Source organism: Lolium rigidum, chromosome 6 (assembly GCF_022539505.1).
Source record: "Lolium rigidum isolate FL_2022 chromosome 6, APGP_CSIRO_Lrig_0.1, whole genome shotgun sequence".
Classification (NCBI taxonomy): Eukaryota; Viridiplantae; Streptophyta; class Magnoliopsida; order Poales; family Poaceae; genus Lolium; species Lolium rigidum.
Window position 1 is genome coordinate 232,627,091 of NC_061513.1, and position 24,520 is coordinate 232,651,610.

At 44.2% G+C, this 24,520-nt stretch overlaps 2 protein-coding genes and 1 long non-coding RNA gene across 5 annotated transcripts; 1 reads left to right on the plus strand and 2 right to left on the minus strand.

Moving 5' to 3' along the window:
• Window positions 1-603: 603 nt before the first annotated feature.
• On the minus strand, window positions 604-3,073 carry LOC124666006. 2 transcript variants are annotated; one of them, XR_006990771.1, is made up of 6 exons: window positions 2,961-3,073; window positions 2,008-2,171; window positions 1,738-1,788; window positions 1,511-1,603; window positions 1,094-1,120; window positions 604-979 (listed from the first exon to the last, which is right to left on the minus strand). It is a non-coding gene; the product is annotated as an uncharacterized LOC124666006 (long non-coding RNA). The 2 variants fall into 2 exon arrangements; XR_006990770.1 differs by lacking the exon at window positions 2,961-3,073 and having other exon boundaries at window positions 2,008-2,941.
• Window positions 3,074-5,247: 2,174 nt separating this feature from the next.
• On the plus strand, window positions 5,248-5,766 carry LOC124663825 (AT-hook motif nuclear-localized protein 21-like). The gene has a single exon (XM_047201480.1). It carries the CDS (start codon window positions 5,281-5,283, stop codon window positions 5,764-5,766), a length of 486 nt encoding a protein of 161 aa, XP_047057436.1. The 5' UTR covers window positions 5,248-5,280.
• Window positions 5,767-6,095: 329 nt separating this feature from the next.
• Window positions 6,096-10,574, minus strand: LOC124661265 (factor of DNA methylation 1-like). 2 transcript variants are annotated; one of them, XM_047199131.1, is made up of 7 exons: window positions 10,497-10,574; window positions 9,261-10,408; window positions 8,625-8,815; window positions 7,485-7,574; window positions 7,121-7,399; window positions 6,789-7,004; window positions 6,096-6,702 (listed from the first exon to the last, which is right to left on the minus strand). In XM_047199131.1, the coding sequence occupies exons 2-7, from the start codon at window positions 10,387-10,389 to the stop codon at window positions 6,466-6,468; spliced, it is 2,142 nt and encodes a 713-aa protein (XP_047055087.1). In that variant the 5' UTR covers window positions 10,390-10,408; window positions 10,497-10,574; the 3' UTR covers window positions 6,096-6,465. The 2 variants fall into 2 exon arrangements, with proteins under 2 accessions (XP_047055087.1, XP_047055088.1); XM_047199132.1 differs by having other exon boundaries at window positions 9,261-10,568.
• Between the last annotated feature and the right edge of the window lie 13,946 nt (window positions 10,575-24,520).

The window sequence follows — 24,520 nt, forward strand, 5'->3', positions numbered from 1 at the left end:
CTATACGTAATTACTATAAACTTGTTCTATCAAAAGAAATTATTAATTAAAAGCTGAAAAGGCTACACTATGCCTGTATCCATGCACGTCAAGGTCAGTAAGACATGGCGGCCTTTAGGTAGATTACCAACTACGGTATATAATGCAGCGGAATAATAACATTGCCCTCATGCCTAGCAAATATTTAAAATTGTTACTCTGTAATAATTTTTTCATCTTTGGATGCCCAAACATTCCAAACGGATACATAGGCACTCTATTTAGCATGATTTAGTGATAAGTTTTCTTCTTATTAGAGAAAAAATAGTTTCCATACTTAACGCGAAGAAATTGTTACTCAACATATCATTATCAATTACCATATGTACATATGTGTAAAAGCTATACCAGCAATAACACTAAATTGTCAAAAGACTCAGATAAACCTAGCAGTTAAGCATGCTTTCACAATATGTAGCTTATGTCAATTCAAGACCTGACATATGTAGTGGCTGCAACCAAATAATAACGACTGCTCTCAAACCATCTATCATCAGTCAATGGTTCAATATAGCAGGTAATGTAGCTGCCAGGTTTAGCATGCTAGCATGCTGCATGAAAAGGGAAATAATACATTAAACCAGCAATTATCATTAAAGTACATGACACCTAGTAGAAGCCGGCCAGCCACAATTTTTTTATTGCCTGAACTCACAACAATGAATGTTAACGAATATGTTAACCTGCAGCAAATATAGAGCCTTTGCAGGAAAATAAAAAAGGTAAATGAGAGACGTGGCCCTTCAAAACTGGAAGAGGAACTGAAGTTTTCAAAGCACAATTATCTAACATACAGCTTTTTTGTGTAAACTTACACCCTATAATTACTTAATTAGTCCAACATTTGAATGAGAGAGGATGTCAGGACTATGAAAGAACTGGATGCTAGCCAAACTACCATCCATACCAGTAATTTTCAATGAAGATGGCACATTAGACCCTGCAATATAAAAAGACATTTGGATATCAACAACAGAAGACAGAGCTAGAAAATCCATAAATAAGTTGTTTGAAACTGCTGGAAGTGAAAAAAAGAAACTCAAGTATTCCGTACCATGGATCTTCCATATGATTCTCTGACCTGCAAAGTTGAAAGAGCACATTAACTAATTTTCCATGAATTTGAATTTAACTCAATAGATTTTAGTTCTAATGCATGTGCTTACTGGTAAATGAGAGTTATATGTCCAACAAAAGGGAATACTCGATACATCTTCTTTTGGCTATTATTTTGAACCGGAGGGAGTACGGAAATTTAAAAGCCATTTATCCCAAAGTTTAAATGGACCTTAAGTGGGCATTTAAATTGATTTCACCTTAAATTTAATATGCAAAGCTCTAAGAAACCGAAGTACCAGAGATCATTGGAAAATTCAGTAAAAGTTAACTTTCGATGAGAGTAAAATATGGCATCGCTTTCGATCTGCCAAACAACACTGAAATGAACAATGAGAATTACATTTGAGCAAACCTGGGTCGGAGTATGGCCTAAAAGTTGACGCAATGGTTTTGTTTCAGCCAAGGGATGTTCAGAAGGAAGTTCGCAAAATATTTGATTGAGCACCTAAAGGATGGAGAAAATAAGGACATGTTCATTTTAACCGCAAAAGTATCATTTGTTTATGTTTCTTCATGCATTTATATGCCCACAAGCTTCTAAATTCGCATTGAGACTTCACACAAGCAATTGTTACATACCGCTGCTCACTTTCCAGCATGTAATCTGATACCAGAATCATCGTACATCACCTGCCAATCAAGTGACAAAATGAAAATTCAAAGACCTCACCGTTTTGAATTAATAGATACGGAATTAAGTTTAAAATGTTGCACAATGTTAACACTGAACATGAGTTACCATGTCCTACTAAAAATAGGAAATTATGTCCAAGAAACACCACATTTTCTTGATTAAGAATAAAGACTTTTTTCGTCTTCAAACAACAGGAGAAGAGATGGATAACCTACCACACTTGCAAGTATGGTTCTTGTTGCCAAGACAACACTGCCGAAGTCATCTTGGAAGCCAATCACCATTGATAACATTGTAACTATCACAGAACGTGACAATTTCATGCCGTCGGAGTCAATAAGCTACTTCAGATCCCATATTTTCTCCTTGTAACTTCTTTCTGAAACAATACACATTAAACCTATTGCAGCATTGGTCTAAGAACACTAAATGCAATGCAAAACAATGCAATGAAAATGTAATCACACAAGTGGTTGCTTATTTCAGATCATGCTAATGCCCAAAAGAAGCACATTTAGGATAATTCTCAGTTGTTACCAAGAAAGAGGATCACAAGCACTATTTTGGTTTCCCTTGTCATTGACAAATATTTTTTTCAAGAAGATGTAGGAGCACTGCATGTCAATAACCATTGACCAAAACAAAATATATTGGTTCAAGAAGGTGTGCTCAGACTCGTCAATTCGGTTCCTCCACCAAGGTGTTGCTCCCTCCAATTCCACGGTGCCACCCTCTTCTAGCTCCATGCTCGCCTCGGCCTCGCCGCCAAGGACACCTCCACCGCGCTCACCTGCGCCGATAGGAACCACCATGCGAGCCTCACGCTCTGCTTGCTGCCTACCTCGCCTAACCCCATGTGTATTTCCAGCACCGGAAACACCAGTAGTAGCAGCGAGAACAACCTCCCCGGTACTGGCTCTGCGGCGCCGCTGACGTTGCATAGGGCCTCCCGTACGTCCACGCCCACGCTGACGTGGTCCATGACGGCGTCTCCCCCTCCATTATCCTCCTCATCTCTGACCGAAGCCTCCACAACCTCTGCGCCAGCCTCATCCACTTCGTCACCGTCCAATCAGCTGCGACCCAAACCGCAGCCGCCGCCGTCTGACACACACACGGATAAGTTGATCCATGACCTAAGTCGACAGGAGGCTAGGGGACTCGTTACCTGTGATGGCCGCGGATAAGATGGTGGAGGTGGGGCTCCGGTGCACGTAGCCAGCTGAGGACAGGCCGCCGCCGGAGATGTTGTGGGGAAACGGAGCTCGTGCCTCTGCGCCAGCGGAAGAGCACGGCGGGAGCGGGGTGGGGAGGCGGAGGGGGAGAGGGTGGGGCTGAGCAGCCTGCGATAGCGGCGGAGGCCGAGCAATCGAGCGCAGGAGGCGGGAGGCCGACCAATCGAGCGCAGGCAGCGGTGGCTTGCGTCACATCTTGGAGAGAAGACGACGGCAGTAGGGTGTGATGGAAGGATTGCGGACTTTTTTTTTACTTACTTGGATTGTAAACTTTTTTTCTCAGGGGAGGTACGTAGTAGAGTTGAGTTACCCTACGCCCTAGCTCACGCACCAACTCTATCGCTGTAACTGGGGCCAGTAATGAGTACCAATCCTGGTACAAACGAGTGGAACGGTAACAAAAGGTTATCAAAGAAGCCCAATCCAACGTACCAGAAGTCCAGAAACAATACCTGCCCAGATCGAATGGCTCACAAAGGGTTTGCGGGAAGGCTCTCTCCACGCTGGGTATGCAACGGGCTTAATTCTTTTAGTAATTAAGATCAACTTGTACAACAAGATTACACCGGTATAAAATACCGTACACGTACACATACGTATATACAACTCTAACAAAGAACTTTGGACTTATATCAAGATCTTTATTCTTTTTTCCCCGAGTCGGAAAAACTCTCAATATTGGAGTATACAGTGGAATGTCAGTATGGAGCACAGGCGTTTTGGCACACAATAGCGCACCAGAGAGATCTCCAAGGAACCCTCATGGCCGTGAATCCACTGATGCTGCCTTTGCTACCTGCAGAATATATTGCCTTATTTCAAACAAGATGTGTAAAGACAGTTAGCCCAGTGTTCACAGACTTTACAGGAAAACATCTTCTACCCCAAGTTCAGGAAAGGAAATCTTTGGTTCTACCTCCCACAGAAAAAGTAACAACAGGGCATTTTCCGAAGAGTCTATTGGAAGCGTTCAGCCAGCAAAGAAGTTGCATTCATCCATTGCCCATTGTGCTACGAAAAATACAAAACTGCAGTCCTCAAAGGAAAGGTAATCAGTTGAAGAGCCTGTTGAGTGTGCCAGGGATGAAGTTTTCTTACATTGGCATTTGTTGTCGGTCGTTTTTTCATTTTTCCTATCTATTACCCCTTCTATGCTCGTGTTCGTTATTTGATGACTTTCTTCTCTCTCTCTCTCTTTGACTAAAAAAGAAAACCAGTGCTCCAATGCAACGGAGTCAGTTTTGGCATGTGCATCAAGTTGAAACGCAAGCAGCAAGGATTTTTTTTTTGTGTGTGTGCAAATTGACTAAAACTATTTCAGAACTTAAACTTATTTGAGCCGTCTGGTGCAACGCAATTGCCATTTCACGATATGCGCGGATTTTTGTTTCTTTTAGGAAACAATGGTGGACAGAATCCCACCAGCAGGACTTTTGTTACTCAGAAAGGGCAGGTTGTGTTACTCAAGTATGTCGGTGATTTGGGTTTTAAATAGAAGTTCTCAATTCCAGCAAAACAGAATTTTCAGGTTTCCTGTTTAAATGGATCATTCAATCTCTATTCATTTAACAGGTGCTTTTGTATGTCCATATCAACTCAACAAATGTGATCTTATCATGGTTTGAACGTGTTTGAACATTTTTGTGACTGAAAGGAAGACGCACACACCTTTTTGCCAACCACACAGTACAATTGACCCAAAGAAAACAGGGATAAATATGGAGATGTCGCCGTTTAAATGTCAGCATTAGGATTTGAACCCTTGGTCGTGCATTGTGACGCCAGATAGAACAATATTGATCTTGATCATGAATCATCCGACAGAGCAATACGAAATCTAGTGAACACATGTACCCACCTCGCCCAGAAAAAGGGAGTAAAAACATGCACCATACTAGTGTGTGCTGAGCAAAATGTTTTACAACCACAAACACAGTAACAGTTGGGAGCTTGTTAGGATGTTCGGGCAATTTACAATTAAACTACTCCTCACGCACATTTCCCTGCTTAACAACTTCAAACATCATCGACCCCGCCCATAAAAAGCCAGCGAACCACACTCTAATTAACCTCAACAAAGGACGTGCAGAGGCAACAAGAAAAACTTCTACGATGGGCATGGCGACCGCAGCCGCCACGACGGACGATCTCCGGCAGCCGTGCAGGCCTCGGCCGGGCGCGCAGCTGTGCTCCGGCTCCAAGAACCGGGGCCCGAAGCCGCCGGTGGTGATCGCGCACGAGCGCCCCAGCGCGATGCGCGCCCACGTCCTGGAGGTGCCCGCGGGGCGCGACGTGCTGTCGTGCGTGGCGGCGTTCACGCGGCGCGGGCGCCGCGGCGCGCTGGTGCTGGGCGCGGCCGGGCGCGTCGTGGACGCCGTGCTCTGCAGGGAGCCCTCGCCGCTGGTGCTCCGGGGCACGGCGGAGATCCTGGGACTGGCGGGGTGCTTCTTCCCGTCTTCCGCCTCGCCGGCGGGCGTGGCGGTGTTCCTGGCCGGGCCGCGGGGCGGCGTGCTGGGCGGCGGCGTCGCGGAGGGAGGGCTCATGGCCGCCGGGCCGGTGGTGGTCATGGTGGCCACGTTCGTCGCGGCCGCGTTCGACCGGTTGCCGCTGGTGAAGGGGGACGAATCCGCCAGGGCCGACGGGTGCGGCGTGGCCGGACACTGGCGGTGCGCTAGCCTGCCGCTGCAGCAACAGTGCGGCTGGGCGCCGCTGTGTCGTAAGCTGGGCGCCAAGAGCTGAACGGGACAACGGAGCCGGTTTGAAGAGACAACTTGGGCTGAGGTAGCGTGGGTTTGCACAAGGCCCGTACGAAACTTAGTCCAGCTTTGAATAGTTTCGTATATTTTTTTCGTGTTCTTCTTGAAATCATTACCGCCATGTTCTTTGACTGCGAGACAGCATAAACTTTTCATCAAGATACAATATTTGTACTGGAGAACATATGAGGTGGATGGCAGTTACTAAACAAAATAGAGCATTTTGATATTCCACTCTCTTTCCAGATTCTCCGGTATCATGTGCTTCCTCGGAAAATCGATCTCCTTACTTCGAGCCAAATAGCCCAGGCGTGGACATTCCATCCATCAAAACAGAATACATGTTCAGGTTTTGCTCAATATGACATGTGCCATATATGTCCATTGCAACAAGTTCATTAATACTGCTCACAGAGAGTACAACTGACAAGGTCGCAGAGAAGAGATCTAATACATATCTAGACACAGACACCTGCACAAGCACTATCTAAATAAATGTCCACAAGGTACCACTAGGAGCCCAAAGAAGGCTTATTATTGAGTTCACTGATCATATCAGTTTAGGAACGAACACCGGTCTGAAACACCATCGTCAAATGAAGAAGGGAACATAATGCAGATAATGCAATTTCCATGTCAGGACTACTGGTAACAGTGGCCTACACCCTGCAAGTGCTAACCATCATCTACCCCTCCTGCGCTTTCCCGGTGTCTCCATCTGCTGGAAGATGTACCTGAACACCTCTTTCATCGTCGCCTTCCTATTTTTCTGGAAGTTCCATAGCTCTGGAACCACATACCTTCCGCTGGGGTTGTACTCGTTTACTTCGCTCAGAGCGATCTTCACTGCGTTACACACATCGTCACCATAATCAAGCCACAATTCCCGCAGTCTTGGGTCATCGTTATTTACAACTTCCTGTAATATCCGGTGATTATTATGATTTCTCAACAAAAAGAAGAGATAGCCTCTACAACTACCAAAGATCAAGTCAGTAGAGATACCTTGTCGGTTCCATCATCAGCCTTAATAAACTTATAAGGATGCCATGCTGGCTTCTTTATTTCGTCCTGCCAAGCTGAGATCAGCTCTGCTGCTCTCATCTCATAATCATCATTCCCATACTTTCTCCTGCATGCATTCTCAAAAGGCCTTACATCAAGTTCGCCCATTCTTTTGATCCCAATAGCTGTCCGCCCGCTTAGTATGTCATCCAAACCCTGAGCATGGTGACAATAACTATTTCATGAACGAAAGCCTATTCATCAACGTCAACTACAAAAACAGATTAGGTGCAAGGATATTTCTGAACACCGTAGAGAGAAAGGAGCAGTACCGTTATCAGTTCTTTCCGGGCCTCCTGTAACTCGTCGTTACTTTCACGCTCTTTCTTCACAAGCTCTCCGCTCATCTCTTCCAGGCGTTTCCTTTCATGCTCTAGTCTTTCACTAAGCTTCTCCATCTTGTTATGAATATCCCCATCATCATCTCCCTCCAAATGTTTCATCACTTGGAGTGTGCCATTCAATCGCGTCACTTCGAGCTCAAGTTCTCGTTTCTCATGCAGCTCCTTTTCCAACTCAAGCATTCTTGCAAGGGCATCCTCCTTTTCCCTCTGTTGTTGTCAAGATTAATTCCCATGTCCAGGGTCCAGAGTACTCATCTATAGGAAATAACACGGGTAACAAAGGGTAACAAACCTTCTGGTCCTCGACTAGCTTCAAAATATCTTCATCATTCCTCTGCTGCTCTATACTCGCCAGCTCAAGTTCACTTTTGTCGTCTTTTGTCTGTATATGTTTCATAAAGGACACTCAAGACAGAGTTATATCTTGAATTACACATTGTAAGACATAAATATAATTTAAACTACACTTGTGCCATCAATGATGTGTTCCATGTTAGGAATTGTTCAATACCTTAATTGGCAATTGTAGCTTTAAGGGAAACTAGAAAAATTTCAGCACTACTTTTATTCAATATAAGTGAGCCACTATTTAAGCTGTCCGTTTCTGGACAGGAGTGATGTTATGGCTCTTGGGTGCATATTCTCCCTTTATTTTGAAATGCATCTTCGATACATTTTGAAATGTCAAAAAAGTTCAAACGAATAATTTAATTGTACATCTTCACATGCTACGTGTGCACAAAGTCTTTCCGTCAAAATCGACTTGTTGTTTGGGCTGTGTAAAAAACACAAAATTTGGTGCTAAAAACAAGGCTTTTTGTGAGACATGTTTTGTCTTTTTTACATTGACCACAAAAAAATATCGGATTTTCACGAAACTTTACGAACGCACATAGATTATCGAGATGTACATGTGAAATTTTTTGTTGGAATTTTTTAACAATTAGAAATATATTTTTTGGGTGGAGGGAGCATATGGACCTAGTAGCCGAATTGAATTTCCGTTTCTGGACACACTAGGATATAACTTAGACAAATTAGTAAGTTATTAGTAGACACTTATGCCATCAATGGTGTGTTCCATGTCAAATTGAAATATATATATATATATATATATATATATATATATATATATATATATATATATATATATATATATATATCCCCCCAAACGACTTGGTACAAATCTAACTTAAATATGAAAAAGCAGCTGATAGCAAAATTTTGGTTTCAGACTGAAGCTAGCCACTCGAAGGACATAAACAACTGTTGATATTCTGAAAATTCAGAATATTGCAGTTAGCCACCGAAAATATATAAAAAAACAGTCCATGTCCTGAAATTTCAGAATAGTGTGTCGCAGGCATGGAAATTTGAGCATACAGTACATTAGCATAGCTTAGTGCCTCACATGCACAGTTCAGTAGATTACCTTTTGCTTCTCATCAGCAAGTTCAGCAAGCCTTTTCCTGTCGTTAGCATTCTCAGCTGACAACTTCTCCAGCTCCTTAGCACGTGAAATCAGTTCTCTCTTGTTGTTTTCTATTTCAAGCTTCAAATTTTCGTTGTCCTGGAAGATCCTCACAGCATTGTCACGAGCCTTGCGATGCAGGTTGCGCATTGCTGAAAGGGGAAATGTCAAACTCATTACAATGCCATAGGTTAGTGTATGGAAGAGTAACAACACTTGAATGATTTTGCAACGGCAAGAAAATAAAGCTAAGCATTGAAAGGGAACCCAACATTTATCTCATCAGACAAGTCTTTTAGTGGTCAATACATACAATGTTAAAGCATATAAGAGACAAATGAACAAATTGCATTGCATAATGATATATATATATGTGTGTGTGGAAACCCAGCAGAGCTGACCATTCAGGGCTCTTGACATTCAGTTGTAAATGAGAATTTTTAGCAAATAGTACTAGACAGAAATACAAGGTACTGAATCACAAAGTTTCAGCTACATTAGTAGACATGTGAAACATGGGTAAAACACAGACATGTAACAACCAGAAAACAGTTGGAAGAAAGATACACCTAGAGAAAACGAAGCAGCACAGTGTACCTTCATTATATTCGTCATGCAGCTTCCTATTGTCAGCCTCAAGCCTTGCAATGGAGAACTCAGTTGCATTTGTCTTTGTCTCAAGATCCTGCACATGTTGATTCTTAGCCTGGAGCTGAGATGCCAGTTTAGCCACAACCTTGCCCATTGGTTCCCTCTGACGCTTGGTGATCTCATCTATGGTGTTGAGATTGGTATGCTTCCTCAAGTATCTTCCCACCAGATCCCCAGCGGTGTATTCCACCTCTCGGGCAACCCATCCATAAACCTTAATCCCAGAAACGGCGCTGTTGTTCCCCTCTCCGTTGTTCAGAGCACCTCCAGAACTAGTCTTTGATGACTCCCATTCCTTGTTGCCAAGCTTATTCATGCTGAAATGGTTCTCGAGCGCGAGAGCGTCGCTGAATCCACCCCAGCCAGGAGCGAAGCGCACGATCGCGTAACATTCCATGCCTTCCGACTCGTCGAAAACTAAGGGCACGATGTTTTCCGGACTGAACATGGCCACTCTATCGGCAAAGCCATCGGCATTGAACCCGGCACCGGCGGCAAGGATCCCACACCATGGCCAAGCGAACTTCTCCTTCCCATCCTGCGGCGGTCCCTGGGTCCCCGCCGTAGAGCTGGATCCTCCAGTGATGTGGCCATTGGGAAGGACGGCCTTTCCCTTGTCAGCGGCGGCGGCGGCGGCATCTGGTTTAGGAGGGGCAGCCGGATACGGGTCTGGAAGGCCAACGATGGTGGCCAGCTGGTGGGCTAAGGAGGGGTCCTCGCGGACGAAGCGGCCAAAGGCGCGGTGGAAGGCGCGCTCCCTGCCGTGGCGGCGGTGCTTGCTGGAGACGCCGATGCCGTCGGCGTGCTGGAGGAGGTCCTTGAGCTTGTAGTCCTGCTTCTTCTTGCCCGGGCAGAAGGGGCAGCGGAAGGTGCCGTCCGGGTTGCGCACCCGGTGCTTGCCGGACTTGAGCAGGGCGTAGGACTTGTCCTCGTAGTCGCTCTCGGCGTCGGAGTCGTCCGACTCCTCGCCGTCGGACGCGGCAATGGTGGGGCCGTTGACGCCGGCGGCCTCCGCGGCGGCGTCGGCCTCCGCCTCGTCGTAGGGGTCCATGTAGTCGTCCATGTCGAGATCCATTGCGGGGCTAGAGATTTGGCTGCAGAAGGGCGGGATTTGAGGTTAGGGGATTATCTCTTGCCGAGGATAAACAGTGAAATCGTAGAAAGAGGAACCGGGGGATTTACCTTTCCGCGACCAAGAATGACGGGGAGCGGCGACATCAGGATTGCATGGGATTGGGATGGGAGGAGGCTGGGAGTTGGGGGGGGGGGGGGGGGCAAGAGTTAATAAGAGCGCGTCGGAGGCAGCAGGGGTTTTTTGGGGGTTGGGCGGCGGCGGCGCACGGGAGGAGAGATGCCACTGTACTGTTACGGTCGGCGATGAAGGACGAGATGCGTGCCCCCACCACTCAGTCGCGCGGGGCTCATGTTGCAGGGGTTTTTTCTTTTTTGCGAATTTTAACATTCTCACTTATATTGTTGTTGTGGGATCCCTGACAACTAGGGTGCCATGGACCTATGGTTGCTAGGCCCATGATAACCCCTCGGAGACAATCACTCCGGGAGGAAACTTTCGAGTAAGGCTCCGCGAGGTGTAAAACCCTCGTGGGGATATCAAGCCGGAGCAAAAGACAGGATTGGAGAGGAATTCCCTCGCGGAGATTCCTGAGCCACGGACTTCTCCACATGGGGAGGTCCGTGTGAAGGTAACAAGACCAACCTATTACTTCTCCACTAAGCCAGCTGCCCGGACCAACGGAGTGGGCTCTCAGGCTACAAGACAAGCAAGGCATGCACCACTCACGTCATGGATGAGCTCACAAAGCTCCGTCTCGAGGAGGCAAGATTCCCTTGCCCCTTTGGTGATTAAAGCGGGCTCGATGAGGACCAGAAGACCAAGGCCCTGCCCTTGCCACTTTAGTGCAAGGCTGGGTGGACGGCATAAGCTGTCAGTGGAGGCGTCATTGACGACCTCAACATCTGCCATGGACCGGTAGTTTAATCGACCATGGATTGTGTCCATCTTATAAAGGGTAGAGAGTTTCCCGCCCTCAGTTTGGAGATGTGGGAACCCTTCCCCCTCAAGATATTTCGAGGGGAAGAGGACCAACTCCTCTAGCCTTGCTAGCGTAGAGGGGGCGATCCTAGGCGATCACAAACCCTAGATATATGTACGGTCATCTTCTTCATTGTGACCTGCAATACATACACCAAGGCAGGACATAGTGGCTTCACCTCTCCGAGGTCTCTGGCCCTGGGTATCTGTTGTGTCTCTCTCTGCAGTGCCCAATGATACGTTGCAAACATATCTATAATTTGTGATGCCCCATGCTTGTTTTACACCAATTATATATGTTGTGTTTACACTTTGTTGCTCTTTTATACATTTTCCGACACTAACTTATTGACAAGATGTCATAGTGCCAGTTTCCTGTTTTTTGTTGTTTTGTATTTGAGAAAAGTTATACAGGAAATATTCTCGAAATTGGACGAAACAAAAGCCGAAGATCTTATTTTTCCGTAGCGAAGACGAAGTCCATAGGGGAGACGAAGAGGAGCCACAGGGCGGCCAGACCAGGCCTAGGCGCGTCCCAGGCCCTAGCCGCGCCTAGGGGTGGTCTGGGCCGCCCTAGCCTCCACCGACCTTGCTCGTCCGCCTATAAATGCCTCCCGGCGCAAAAACCCTAAAAAAATAAGCCTCCATCCATGAAAAGTTCTGTAGCTCCGCCGCGACCGAAGACAAGATCCGGGGGATAGAACTCTCTGTTCTGGCACCCTGTCGGAACAGGGAATTTCCCCCGGAGCCATTTCCATCGACTCCACCGCCATCTTCATCACCGTTGCTAACTCCCATGATGAGTAGTGAGTAGTTATCCCCCCGGAGCTGAGGGCTTTACCGGTAGCTATGTGGTCTATCCATCTCTCCATGGTATGATATTTATGTGATCATGAGCTTTGTAATCTAGTTGAATAAGTAGATGTTATTCTTCAACTATGTGCTACTCAAGTGGTTTTATTATGTGATCTCCGAGGACACCTTGTCCAATGGTCTGAAGGTGACAGTGTGCACACCGTGTTTGTTTTTAAGCTTGATTTATAGAAATACTTATGAATTGTGGTGTCTAGTTAGTATCATCTTTGTATGCTCAAAGTGATAGCGTGGGGTGTCCATAGATTGGGAATGCGAACTTTAAGGAATGCTTATGCAGCTCTACGCAATGAATTTGTGTTTATTATCATACCGGAGAGTGGTTCAGAGTAGCATAGTGAAGTGATAATATCTATGTATTCAATTATGGTATCATTGTTGAGAGTGTCCACTAGTGAAAGTATGATCCCTAGGCCTTGTTTACAAGCATTGAAACACCGTTTACAACGAGTTCTGCTACATGTTTGCTTGCTGCCATTTTTATTTCAGATTGCAATTACCACTCATAAGCATCCATATTACTTGTATTTCACTATCTCTTCGCCGAACTAGTGCACCTATACACCTGACAAGTGTATTGGGTATGTTGGGGACACAAAAGACTTCTTGTATCGTAATTGCAGGGTTGCTTGAGAGGGATATCTTTGACCTCTACCTCCCTGAGTTCGATAAACCTTGGGTGATCCACTTAAGGGAAACTTGTTGCTGTTCTACAAATCTCTGCACTTGGAGGCCCAACACTATCTACTAGAATAGAAGCGTGCATAGATATCAAGCTCTTTTCTGGCGCCGTTCCCGGGGAGGTAAGGTAAAAGGTACTCACATCCTCTGGCTACTAAGTCTTTTAGTTGCTGGTGAGTGCTCGAAGTTATTTTCTTTAGATTCTGCAATTATATATTTTGTTTCTTGTTTTTATTTTCACTAGTTAAGTTTAATGGAAAACAACAACAAAATTAGAGAGCTTTATAGCATTTATCTTGAGTTAGGACATGAGGTGTTTGAAGAGAAAATTAAAAAAAACATATGGAACTTTGCTTGCATGCTTGTAGAAATGTTATTAGTATGAATTCTTTGAACACCATTATTGCTAATGATATGGAAAAGTCTAAGCTTGAGGAAGCTAGTTTTTATGAAAATGATCTTTTTAGTTCCCTAGCTTTAGAGGATGAAATTTTCTATGATGATACTATGCCTCCAATAGATGATGATTACACTGATGATTATGTTATTTTCAGTCCACCTTCTATTGAGGAGAAAATTAATTATGATTGTAATATGCCTCCTATATTTTATGATTATGGTGATGACAATAATAATGATAGCTATTTTGTTGAATTTGCTCCCACTACAATTAATAAGAATGATTATGCTTATGTGGGGAATAATAATTATTTTATGCATGTGGCTTGTGATAAGAATACTTTATGTGATACTTATATTGTTGAGTTTATTCATGATGATACTGAAAATTATTATTGGAGAGGAAAATATAGTTGTAGAAGTTTTCATGGTACTAAAACACCTCTCTATATGGTTGTTTTCCTTTCCTATGTTTGTTACTATGTGCTTCTTTCATTTATTTTCTTACAATATTTCTATGCATAGGAAGTGGGTTGGACTTAAATTTGTTGCATATTTTCTCCTTGATGCTCTCTATTTCTTCAATTCATATTTCTTATGTGAGCATCTTCTCAAATTATTGAGCCTAGCTGAAAGGCATTAAAGAAAAGCACTATTGGAAGATAACCCATGTATATTTCTGTTTTTTTTTGTTTTGTTTAGTCTGTAAGTTGTTACCTATGTAATAACCTCTCCTTATCATCTATTTCTTTTTTGTGCCAAGAATAGCCAATAATAGGAAGAAAGTAAGATTTGGGGAAGTTGCTTACCTGAAACAGATTCTGTTTCGTCACAAAAAAAATCGTATTCCCAGCGAGAACGTAATTTTGAGCTGCCAATTTTTGAGCATATGTCTCAGGTTATTATCTAACTTTTATTTGTTTTTCACTTTTCGATTTGAGCAATAGAAGATTTTATAAAAAAATAGATCTTTACCTGCTGTTCTGTTTTGAAAAATTTCTGCCACTATTTGTATTTGCCTCTTAATCTCTTTCTTTTGGAGTTCTTTTGAGGAAAGATCTTTTTAAAGAAGTTTCTACAGTAGCTAATGTTTTAATAGATTTTTTATATATGTTATAACTGAACTCAAGTGGCTTTGTTATTTTGATCGCACTAATGCTGCTATTAAGAATTGTGTGAAGTTTTGTGTGAAGGAAGTTTTTAAGTCTAGGGAGAGAAGAATGATGTAATGATATGAAGTATGGACAAAAGCTCAAGCTTGGGATTCTCATGTAACCTCAAGAAATATTCAAGAGGTACAAGCGTCAAAGCTTGGGGATGCCCAAGGCATCCCGTCTTCATCAACAAAGCATCAGGTCATCTTTCTATACGCTATATTTTTATTGCTTCATATGCTATGTGTTGTTCTTGGAGCATCTTTATTTTTGTTTTTAGTTTTCTTTTGTTTTGTTTGCTGTAGCATATGGTTGGATCTTGCATTCGTGTGGGATAGAGACACGCTCCATTTTCATTGCATAGAACACTCTAGTTTCACTCTTATTGTTCTGCAAGTGTTCTCTTTTGTTAGTGTTGCGTTTAGCTCTGGTTTTCCACTTATATTTTATTCAGAGCTTGTTAGTTTTATTTATTTATGTATGATTAGCTCTATGGTCTTTATTGATTATTATCTATGAGAGTTGTTTCAAATAAGTTGATTTGTGTTGGAGACGAGTAAAATGGTTCATGATTATAGTGATGCAAAAGGAAGCTTGTCTAGACCGTGGAACATACTTTGGCATGTCATTGTTGGAGATATGCCCGAGAGGCAATAATAAAATAGTTATTGTTATATCTTAGTGTTCATGATAAATGTTTACACTCCATGCTATAATTCAATTAATCGGAAACATTAATACATGTGTGTTGTGTAAACAACCAGAGTCCCTAGTAAGCCTCTCATTTAACTAGCTTGTTGATTAATAGATGATCATGGTTTCCTAATCATGAACATCGGATGTTATTAATAACAAGATCATATCATTAGGTGAATGATGTGATGGACACACCCATAGTAAGCATAGCATGAGATCTAGTCATTAAGTTCAACTTGCTATAAGCTTTCGATACATAGTTACCTAGTCCTTCGACCATCAGATCATGTAAATCACTTACACCGTAAGGATGCTTTGATTACATCAAACGTCATTGCGTAAATGGGTGGTTATAAATATGGGATTGAGTATTCAGAAAGTGTGAGTTGAGGCATATGGATCAAGAGTGGGATTTGTCCATCCCGATGACGGATAGATATACTCTGGGCCCTCTCAGTGGAATGTTGTCTAATTATCTTGCAAGCATGTGACTAGGTCACAAGAGATGACATACCATGGTACGAGTAAAGAGTACTTGTCAGAAACGAGCTTGAACTAGGTATGGAGATACCGATGATCGAACCTCGGACAAGTAAAGTATCGCGTGACAAAGGGAATCGATATCGTATGTCAATGGTTCAATCGATCACTAAGTTATCGTTGAATGTGTGGGAGCCATTATGGATCTCCAGGTCCCGCTATTGGTTATTGGTTGGAGAGGAGTCTCGATCATGTCCGCATAGTTCACGAACTGTAGGGTGACGCGCTTAAGGTTCGATGTCGCATAAGTAGATTCGGAATATGATATGGAGACCGAAGTTTGTTCGGAGTCTCGGATGGGATCTAGGACATCACGAGGAGGTCCGGAATGGTCCGGAGAATGAGATTCATATAAGTGAAGTTGATTTCTAGGTTTCGGAAAAGTTCGGGATTTTTCCGGTGGAAGACCGGGAAGGTTCTAGAAGGTTCTGGGGGTCCCACCAGTGGGCCCACGATCCTAGGAGGCCTAGCATGGGCCGAGGGGGTGCACCCTAGCCTAATGGGCCAGGGGCACATGCCCCTCAAGTCCCAAGTCGGCCAGCCCACTAGGGTTTCCCCAAAAGCCTAGGGGTCAACTTGGGGGGAAGAAATCCCCCTTCCCCTCTTGGCCGCCGGCCCTAGATGGGTTTGGGGCGTGGGGGGCCACCCAAACCGACCCTCCCCCTATATAAAGAGGGGAGGGGGCAGGGGCGCACCACAAGGTTCCCCTAACCCTGGCCGCCCCTCTCTCCTCCACCACGACTCTGTACCGGCTTGGCGAAGCCCTGCAGTTTTTCTCCTCCACCACCACCACCACACCGTCGTGCTGCTGGGATTCCGAGGAGATCTACCACGCCTCCGCTGCCCTCTGTAATGGGGAGAGGACAGACTTCATCAACACCGTATGCACGACCGAGTACGGAAGTGCTGCCGGATTGCAGCACAGGACGATCGACTACATCAACAACGAGATCTAATCTCGTAGGCTTTGGAATCTTTGAGGGTTAGTCTCACATACATCTCATTGCTTTGATCTTGGTAGATTAGATCTTGCTTCTTCCTAGATTGGATCTTGGTTTTTGTTCATGTTCACGGTTGAAAATTTTGTTTTCCATGGAACAAACCCAGCAGTGGTATCAGAGCCGTGTCTATGCATAGATCTGTTGCATGAGTAGAACACAATGGTTTTGTGGGCGCTGATGCTCTTTTTGTTTTTAGTTTGTGTACTTTGCATCTTGCGGGATGGTGGGATGAAGCGGCACAGGCTAACTTTACATGACCGTGTCTCATGAGACTTGCTCCACGCTTGACATGCAACTTGTATTGCATAAGTGGCTTTGCGGGTGTCTGTCTCTCCCACCATAGTTAAGATTCAATTTACTCTTTCAATTGACAACATTAGTATCACCGTTGTGGTTCATGTTCGTAGGTAGATTGGATCTTACTCGAAAACCCTAAACCACGTAAAATATGCAAACCAAATTAGAGGCGTCTAACTTGTTTTTGCAGGGTTTGATGATGTGATATGGCCATGATGTGATGATTATATTTGACGTATGAGATTTTCATTATTGTATTCTGGCAACCGCAGGATCCTAATGGTTGTCTTTAATCTTGTTAAGACATGCGTGTTTATTCACCATGTAATAGCTTTATTCCATTACTATGAGTTAGTAGTTGTAATAGTTGCTATGGATGGTGGACAACCATGATGTGGCACCATGGATCGTGGTGCAATGCTGATGATGATGGAGAACATGCTTGTGTGCTTTGGAGATGGAGATCAAAAGCACAAGAAGAAAGGCCATATCATATCACATATTATGAATTGCATGTGATGTTAATCCTTTATGCATCTTATCTTGCTTAGATCGCGAAGGTAGCATTATAAGATGACCCCTCATATTAATATCAAGATAATAAAGTGTTCTCCCCTCGTATGCACCGTTGCTAAAGTTCATCGTTGTAACATCCCTGTTTTGCTAAACCCTAATTAGGAGTTGTTTGTGCATCATGAGCATCATATAAAATGCATTAGGGAAATTTTGCAAATAAATTAAAATGGAAACCCTAGGTTTATGCAAGTCTTTGTCTTTTTGAAATGTGTTCAAATGTTTGAAAACCCCAAAATAAAAATATGTGGACTTTCAACTATTATTAGGAAGGCCACTAAATATTTTCCCTAAAGTGTTTGAGTTATTTCAAATCTTCAAAAGGTTACCAAATAGCAAAATACAAATGGTTTTGTCCCTGTTTTGAAGTTTTCTGGAAAAATATGCAAAACCAGGGGGGGTATTTGAAAGATGTGGGCGTTGTCTTCTTCCTGGTGCCCAGGCAGGCACCTGCGTGGCCGTGCCCGCGCCGGCCGCCTCCTGCTCGCCGCCCTCCTGGACGAGGAGGCGTCCCGGAGGCCCCCTCTCCCTCTCCCTCGTCCCTATCTTCCCCCTGGCGCCCTCCTTCCTCTCCCTTTCTCTCTGTGAGCGCGAGCAAACCCTGGCCCCGACCAACCCTCGTCGTCGCCGCCGTTCCGGCCACCCCCGCGGCCAACCAACACCGCCATCGGCTCCGCCTCGCCTCCCTGAGATTCCCCGTCAAAGGAATCGGCCGGGGAGGGCTCGAATCGCCCCCGGCGCCTCCATCTTCTCCGCGGCCGGCGAGGACGCCGACGGCCGCCGCGGCGCCTGCAGGTCTCCCCCGGCCTCGCTGAGCCTACCATGACGCTCCTGGTGAGCTGCTGGTGCTCCTGCACCCCATCACCCTCTCCCTCTTCCCCTGTGCTAGCCCCGCACCGTGCGCCCACTTCCGGCCGCCGCGCTGCTCGCCGTAGTCGCCGCTCCGGCGACCATCCCGGGGCGGCGCCGCCTCCCAGAGGTCGCCCGCGTCGAGGCGCTCCTAACGCGCCCGCTCACGCTGCCCCGCGCGCCTCCAAACGCCTAGGCCGTGCCCGACCTGGCCGGCCGGGCCATGGGTGACGTCACGTTGACGTCATAATGACGTCGACCTCCCTTTTCTTTTTCGTAATTCATTTCGAAATTGTATAAAATTGGTAAATTCAATAACTATTTCATTTTAAATCAGAAAATGATGTATAATATGTCAAAATGTTCGAAAAATGAAACCTATCTACTTATGCTATCATCATGCATAGTTAAGCAACTTCAATTAACACTTTTGTTAGAACAATGAAATACCACTTTATGGAAGTCCTCGAAATGCAATGTTTTATGCATTCGAATTCCATTTAATTTGACAATGATGGCTTAGGGTTAGTTTCAATAACATTAATATGACATATCATTCATACTTGTATGCGCATTGCATCGATGCCATGTGTTGATTGTTATTTCTCTATTTCTAGTATTTGCTTCTTCGCGATCGATAGAGCACGAGTCCGAGACGACGAAGATCGACATCACCGAAGGTCAATACTTGTCCACCGACAAACAAGTCAAGCATGGGATCTCCGAAGATCCACATTGGTTTGCCAGGGACAAAGGCAAGCCCTAGCCTGGTTCATATGATTTCGAAATGCTTTTACTCTGGTTCCTACATATTGCATACGATTCAACTGTCTTTTATCGATAGGTAGAGTTATCCTATCTATTGCATGTTTCACCCTTGTAGCCTCAAATACCTGATCCACTGCTCCTAGCATAACTAGGTTTGGCATGTGTGCATCGCTAGAGCCTTTATCTCTTTATGCTTAGCCATGCTTAGTTTGTTACGCTACTACTCCGGTCTTCGGACCGGAGCCATACAATGAAATGAAACTAGCATGACAGAGTTGACGTGGTAAGTATAGAGATGTTGATAAACATGATTAAAGGCTCAGACGAGAGGCCACATTGGGATGTGGTGGGTTGTTTCGTTTCTGCCGACCCTAGGAACCGAGTTCTCGCCTCTTGAACCAAGACTGAGCGTACAACCACGCGAGGCCCTATTATGGTACCCTCTCGACTCATAACTTGCCTAGTAGATTCCATGAGTCACATAGTTTGCGTGTTATCTGGACATATGCATAGAAAACGTTTGTGAAAAGGTGCATGGCATACAGGTAGGTAAGCGTGGCCGAGGTGGCTTGGGTTAGAGTCCCTGGTGAAACCCACCTCGCCTCACATCGTTAAGGACCGACTTCGGGACTTGACCCGTTACGGCGGAACAATCCTTAGCGCGTGACTCATGGTCTTGGCGACAGCAAGGTAAAGGTCGTGGTCAGCCACCCTCTGCCGGCTTTCCAAGGAAGAGAGCTTATGATCTAGCATTAAGAGTCGGCTGGTACGTGTGGGTAAAGTTGTGCACCCCTGCAGGGTTATGAATCTTTTCGAAAAGCCATGTCCACGGTTATGGACGACTTGGGAACGGACGTGGAGATCATAGACAACCTGAACCTGATCGTAAAACTTGGCAAACAATGTGTGTTTACGGATACCTTCTCCGGGTTGTTGAGGGGGTAATCCGAGGATAATGGTTCGAGATGATGAACATTTGGTGGATACAATATGATGATCAATAGAGATAGAGATATCGCTCTCTTATCCCCTTTTAAAGATTCTAAGTAGTCGAACTTCTTATCCCTCTTGTTTATTAAAGGAAAACTGGCTTTACGCAAAAGAAGCTCCACAGAAAGCCCGCCTACCCGCTTTGCTAAAAGGTTGTACTAAGTCTTGCTGAGTCCCTGTACTCAGCTTTGCATGCTTTTGTTTCAGAAGAAGTCGCTCCAACAGATGGTGGTTTCTATGTCGATATCGACGAGTAGCTTGGGGTTCCCGGTGGCAGCACTGGAATCTATGGGCTGGGACGTCGCCGTTATGCTCCCGGCCTCTTAGGCCTTTTGCTATCTTGCTATGTCTAATAGCATAACTTTGCTTCCGTTGATTGATGTTTGCCGAGTCGGTGACCTCTCGCTTGTAATACTTTGGTTCTTCGCTCGGTTATGAGCTTGTATTACTTTTGAGTCGTAGAGTCACTGTTGTGTTACCGATTCTCTCACTGTAGTCTCTCGAGCTCTAGGTTAGGCTTACGTCAGACGAAGATCTGGTATTTGTCTAACCCTGATCCCGGGGGTGCCACAGGTTTTGGTATCAGAGCAAGACTGCCTGTAGGAAACCCTTCTACTGGTCGATGTTGAGTCTAGTGTTTGTGAAAACTATTGAAAGCTAAAAGTATTTGCGAAAATCTGATTAGGCTTCTTTTTACTCCTTATCTGGTATCGCTCTAATTCTAAGGTGCCTTACCTTGTGTTGATTTGAAAATTTTCCTATCGTTTCTAGTCTTTCAAACTTAGGTGCATCGAAGGCATGTCGTTTCTAAACCAGTTGACCTAGTGCAGAGTTCTCTAGAGTCATGTGTGTTCTTTGCATCTTCCTTGTTCTGTTTCAACAGAGAGATTCCTTTCCATCATGATCTCTCTATTTTGTGGGTTCCACATCCTTCTGTTCTAGGCTTCGAGGTTTCCTTTCGCCTTGAATGTCTCCTTTCTATTTTCCTGGGTACTTCGGAAGCTATGCATTGCTTCTAGAAGCTACATCGTGATTACTACCTTGCAGTGTCCTCTGTGTCACTCATCTAGTAGTTACTCCTTTCTCGGTTTTTAACCCTTGGACTTGAACCGAAGGTCCCCGATTGTGCTAGATTCTAGTATACGAATCTTCGTACATGAAGCTGGCCTTTAACCCAAGATCCATTCCATTGAACACTGGTGTTAATGTTCAAACATTACATCTGGATGGCTAAATTCAAATTAAGCTAGCCTTCAAGATTGTGGTTATTGTCGTGTTGAACTGCGGCAATAAAGGTCTTTCCCTTTCACTAGCTATCGCAGAAGTTCTTTCATCGAACCAAACAGATCATGACAAGAGTGCTCTTTGAGAGTCTCATATCTATGCCTGTAACTCCGCCACACCTCCCTTTTTTTGAGCATGAGTTTCACAAAAGTGTTAACTTGTGCATCCACCTCTCAGGAATTATGTTCCTGATTGTGTTCCTCCTCTTTAGTCGCTTTCCGATCTTTGTTTGCTAGTGAGAAGACAAGTTCTAAATGTGCATTGGTGTTTACCAATGTATGTTACTCTTGTGGTTCTTCAAGACATTCCACTTCAGTATGTCAGGAGAAACAAACTCCGGTACCTCGTCCGTTTCTAAGACTTGGTCAAAGTGTTGTAATCCGCAGATTAAGAGGCCTCGTTAGCTTCTGTTCTGTTCTACCTTGGAGTATCACCCTCTTCCATGTCATGAGGTCGTGTTGTGTATCATGGCCTTATTGACGAAGTGATTCTCTTGCACGTCTTTACTCGCCCTTCCTTCGAGCTGGTGCTTGGGAATGTTGGGGTGTACTTATTAATGTGGCCATCCGAAATTCTTAGCAATTTTAATTGCTTTGAAATCCAAGGACAATTGTGTCATCCCTAGCACGATTGGTTAACCAATCACGACGCAAAGTTTGACTGTGATGCCAAGTCCATTCGTTCAGGCACACATCTTCGGTCCAAGAGTTAGGTTAATACCAAAGCTCCCAAGACCACATCGTATGCTTTGTAAAGCAAGCTCCCCTTCCGAACTCAGTGATATCGGTGGTTCGTGATATTCTAGTTGTCTTTCTAGAAGTATTACCATGTTGTTACATGACCGTGTTGTCAAGTTCATGAGTACGTTGGTTCGTTCAACTACTCCTTATCCAAGAGCCGTGCTAGATAACCCTGGACTAGTTGGTATAGCTTAATCAACAACTTGGAGAGTTGAAAGACAAAAGGTCTATCCAACTTTGTTCCTTCATAAAGGGATGTCTAGTGTTGTTTGTGTTGAAGTCAGAAGGTATCTCCTTTATGGATATGCTATCTTTCCCATATTTGATTTGAGTTTGGGCTATCGTCAAATCAAACTCAGTTCCAAGGACTATCTTGATGATGTTTATACTCATGGTGTCTCGCCTGAGTATATCTGCATGTCCTTCGGTCTGACCAATATTTCTACCTCGTTCATGCAAAATATGAGTTTCTCATTGGAGTATCTTGATAAGTTTGTTATTGAGCCCATCGATGACATTCTTATTTTCTCCATGTTTAAAGAGATTCATTTTGAACAGTTGGCACTAATATTGGAAACTTTTGAGAACCATATTCGTGTTATCATGAAGTATGTGTTCTGGATGTTGGAAGTGACCTTCTCTAGTTCACGTGCACTTGCTGAAAGATGTCGCCGTGGATCTGAGTCGAATTTCCTTTGTTTTCCTTGGGAATCATCGCAAGTCGGTCAGGCATGTGCGAAGTATTCTTGAGATGGAAGGTTGTTACCTCCATTCCTTGAAACGCTCATCTATGCACACTAAGCCATTGACTGGTTTGCTCAAGAATGAGAAGAAGCTTAATACCTTCAAAATCTTCTTTGATGTGCCCACAACGACTCACTTTGTGTTACATTGCAAGTTCATGTGCACGCAATTGCCTTGGCAGTAGTAACCATATGTATTACGCAATCTAGCTCAATCCTTTGAAGCTTGACATTGTGGTTCATATCTTGAGAATCTAGCGACTTTACCTTGGTGGTAACTGTTGCAAATCTTACATTCAAACATGTCGAGTCTGAAATATCTTTCCACTTAACCTAAGCTGAATCTCAAGCGGCAATGATGGTTAGTGTTTCTCAAGGATTTTTGACATAGGTCTCTTTGTAAATCCGACAAGATTGATGTCGTGGTTAACACATTAGTCGGAAGGCCTAATGCCATAATCTCTTGAATCATCAAGAATAACCACTCTCCATGAGGATCTTATGTGACTCATTCTAGGAGTTTCCCTCATAGCATCTTTTCAATCCTGAAGTCTTGACCTCCGCTTGATGACCTATTGAAGGCTATTCAATAGCCTAATATTGGTGTCTATAACATCAGGGAGAACATCATAAGCAGTGTTGCTAAATGTATCTCGGTCAATTCCTTGAAAACTATTTCCCTGGTGACAACAACCTTGTCCAGAGAAATTTCACTCCCCGGTGATCCTTGCTACGTCTTTCGACGATGCTTTTCCCCTTACTTTGGCTTATACCTGAAGTTCTAATCAATTCACACGTTGTGTGAATTCGTCAGTCATCTAGGCCCAGCCTTTTTAGTAAACAACACTCGTTTCATGTACCCATACCAAAAGAGTGACTATGATTCTTAAATTCAAAGTTTCTCTGGTTGGTAATCTTTTGTGCTTCCACGAGTCACCCTCTCTAAGAGTGCCTCGTCATGGTATCAAGGGAAATAAAATCTTCGCTACCTTCTCCAATCTTGTCAAGCGTGGAGCAATTGCCTACCAAATTTGAAACTTCTTCAGTCCCTCCTTTATCTTGACGTGTTTCATGTTTGTTAGCTCAAGAGTTGTTTCTAAACACTCCTTCCATGAGTTGACCATGAAATACCCGATCTTTGTGAAGATCCACCATCCAGTGTCATTCCGTCTTTCCTTTAGAGTGAAGAAAGCAAAATGAAGACCTCTTCATAGTGTTAAAGATCAACCTCTTCATGGTGTTGTGGATCAACGTCATTCATGATGCCATGAATCAACTTCCTCAACAAAGAAGATCGTCGTGGCATCGACAAGCTCGTTGAAGACCGTTGTAGTCTTTGTTACCTTCTCTTTTCCTACCTTAGGAATCTCGGGGACGAGATTCTTGTAAGGGGGGTAGAGTTGTAACATCCCTGTTTTGCTAAACCCTAATTAGGAGTTGTTTGTGCATCATGAGCATCATATAAAATGCATTAGGGAAATTTTGCAAATAAATTAAAATGGAAACCCTAGGTTTATGCAAGTCTTTGTCTTTTTGAAAGTGTTCAAATGTTTGAAAACCCCAAA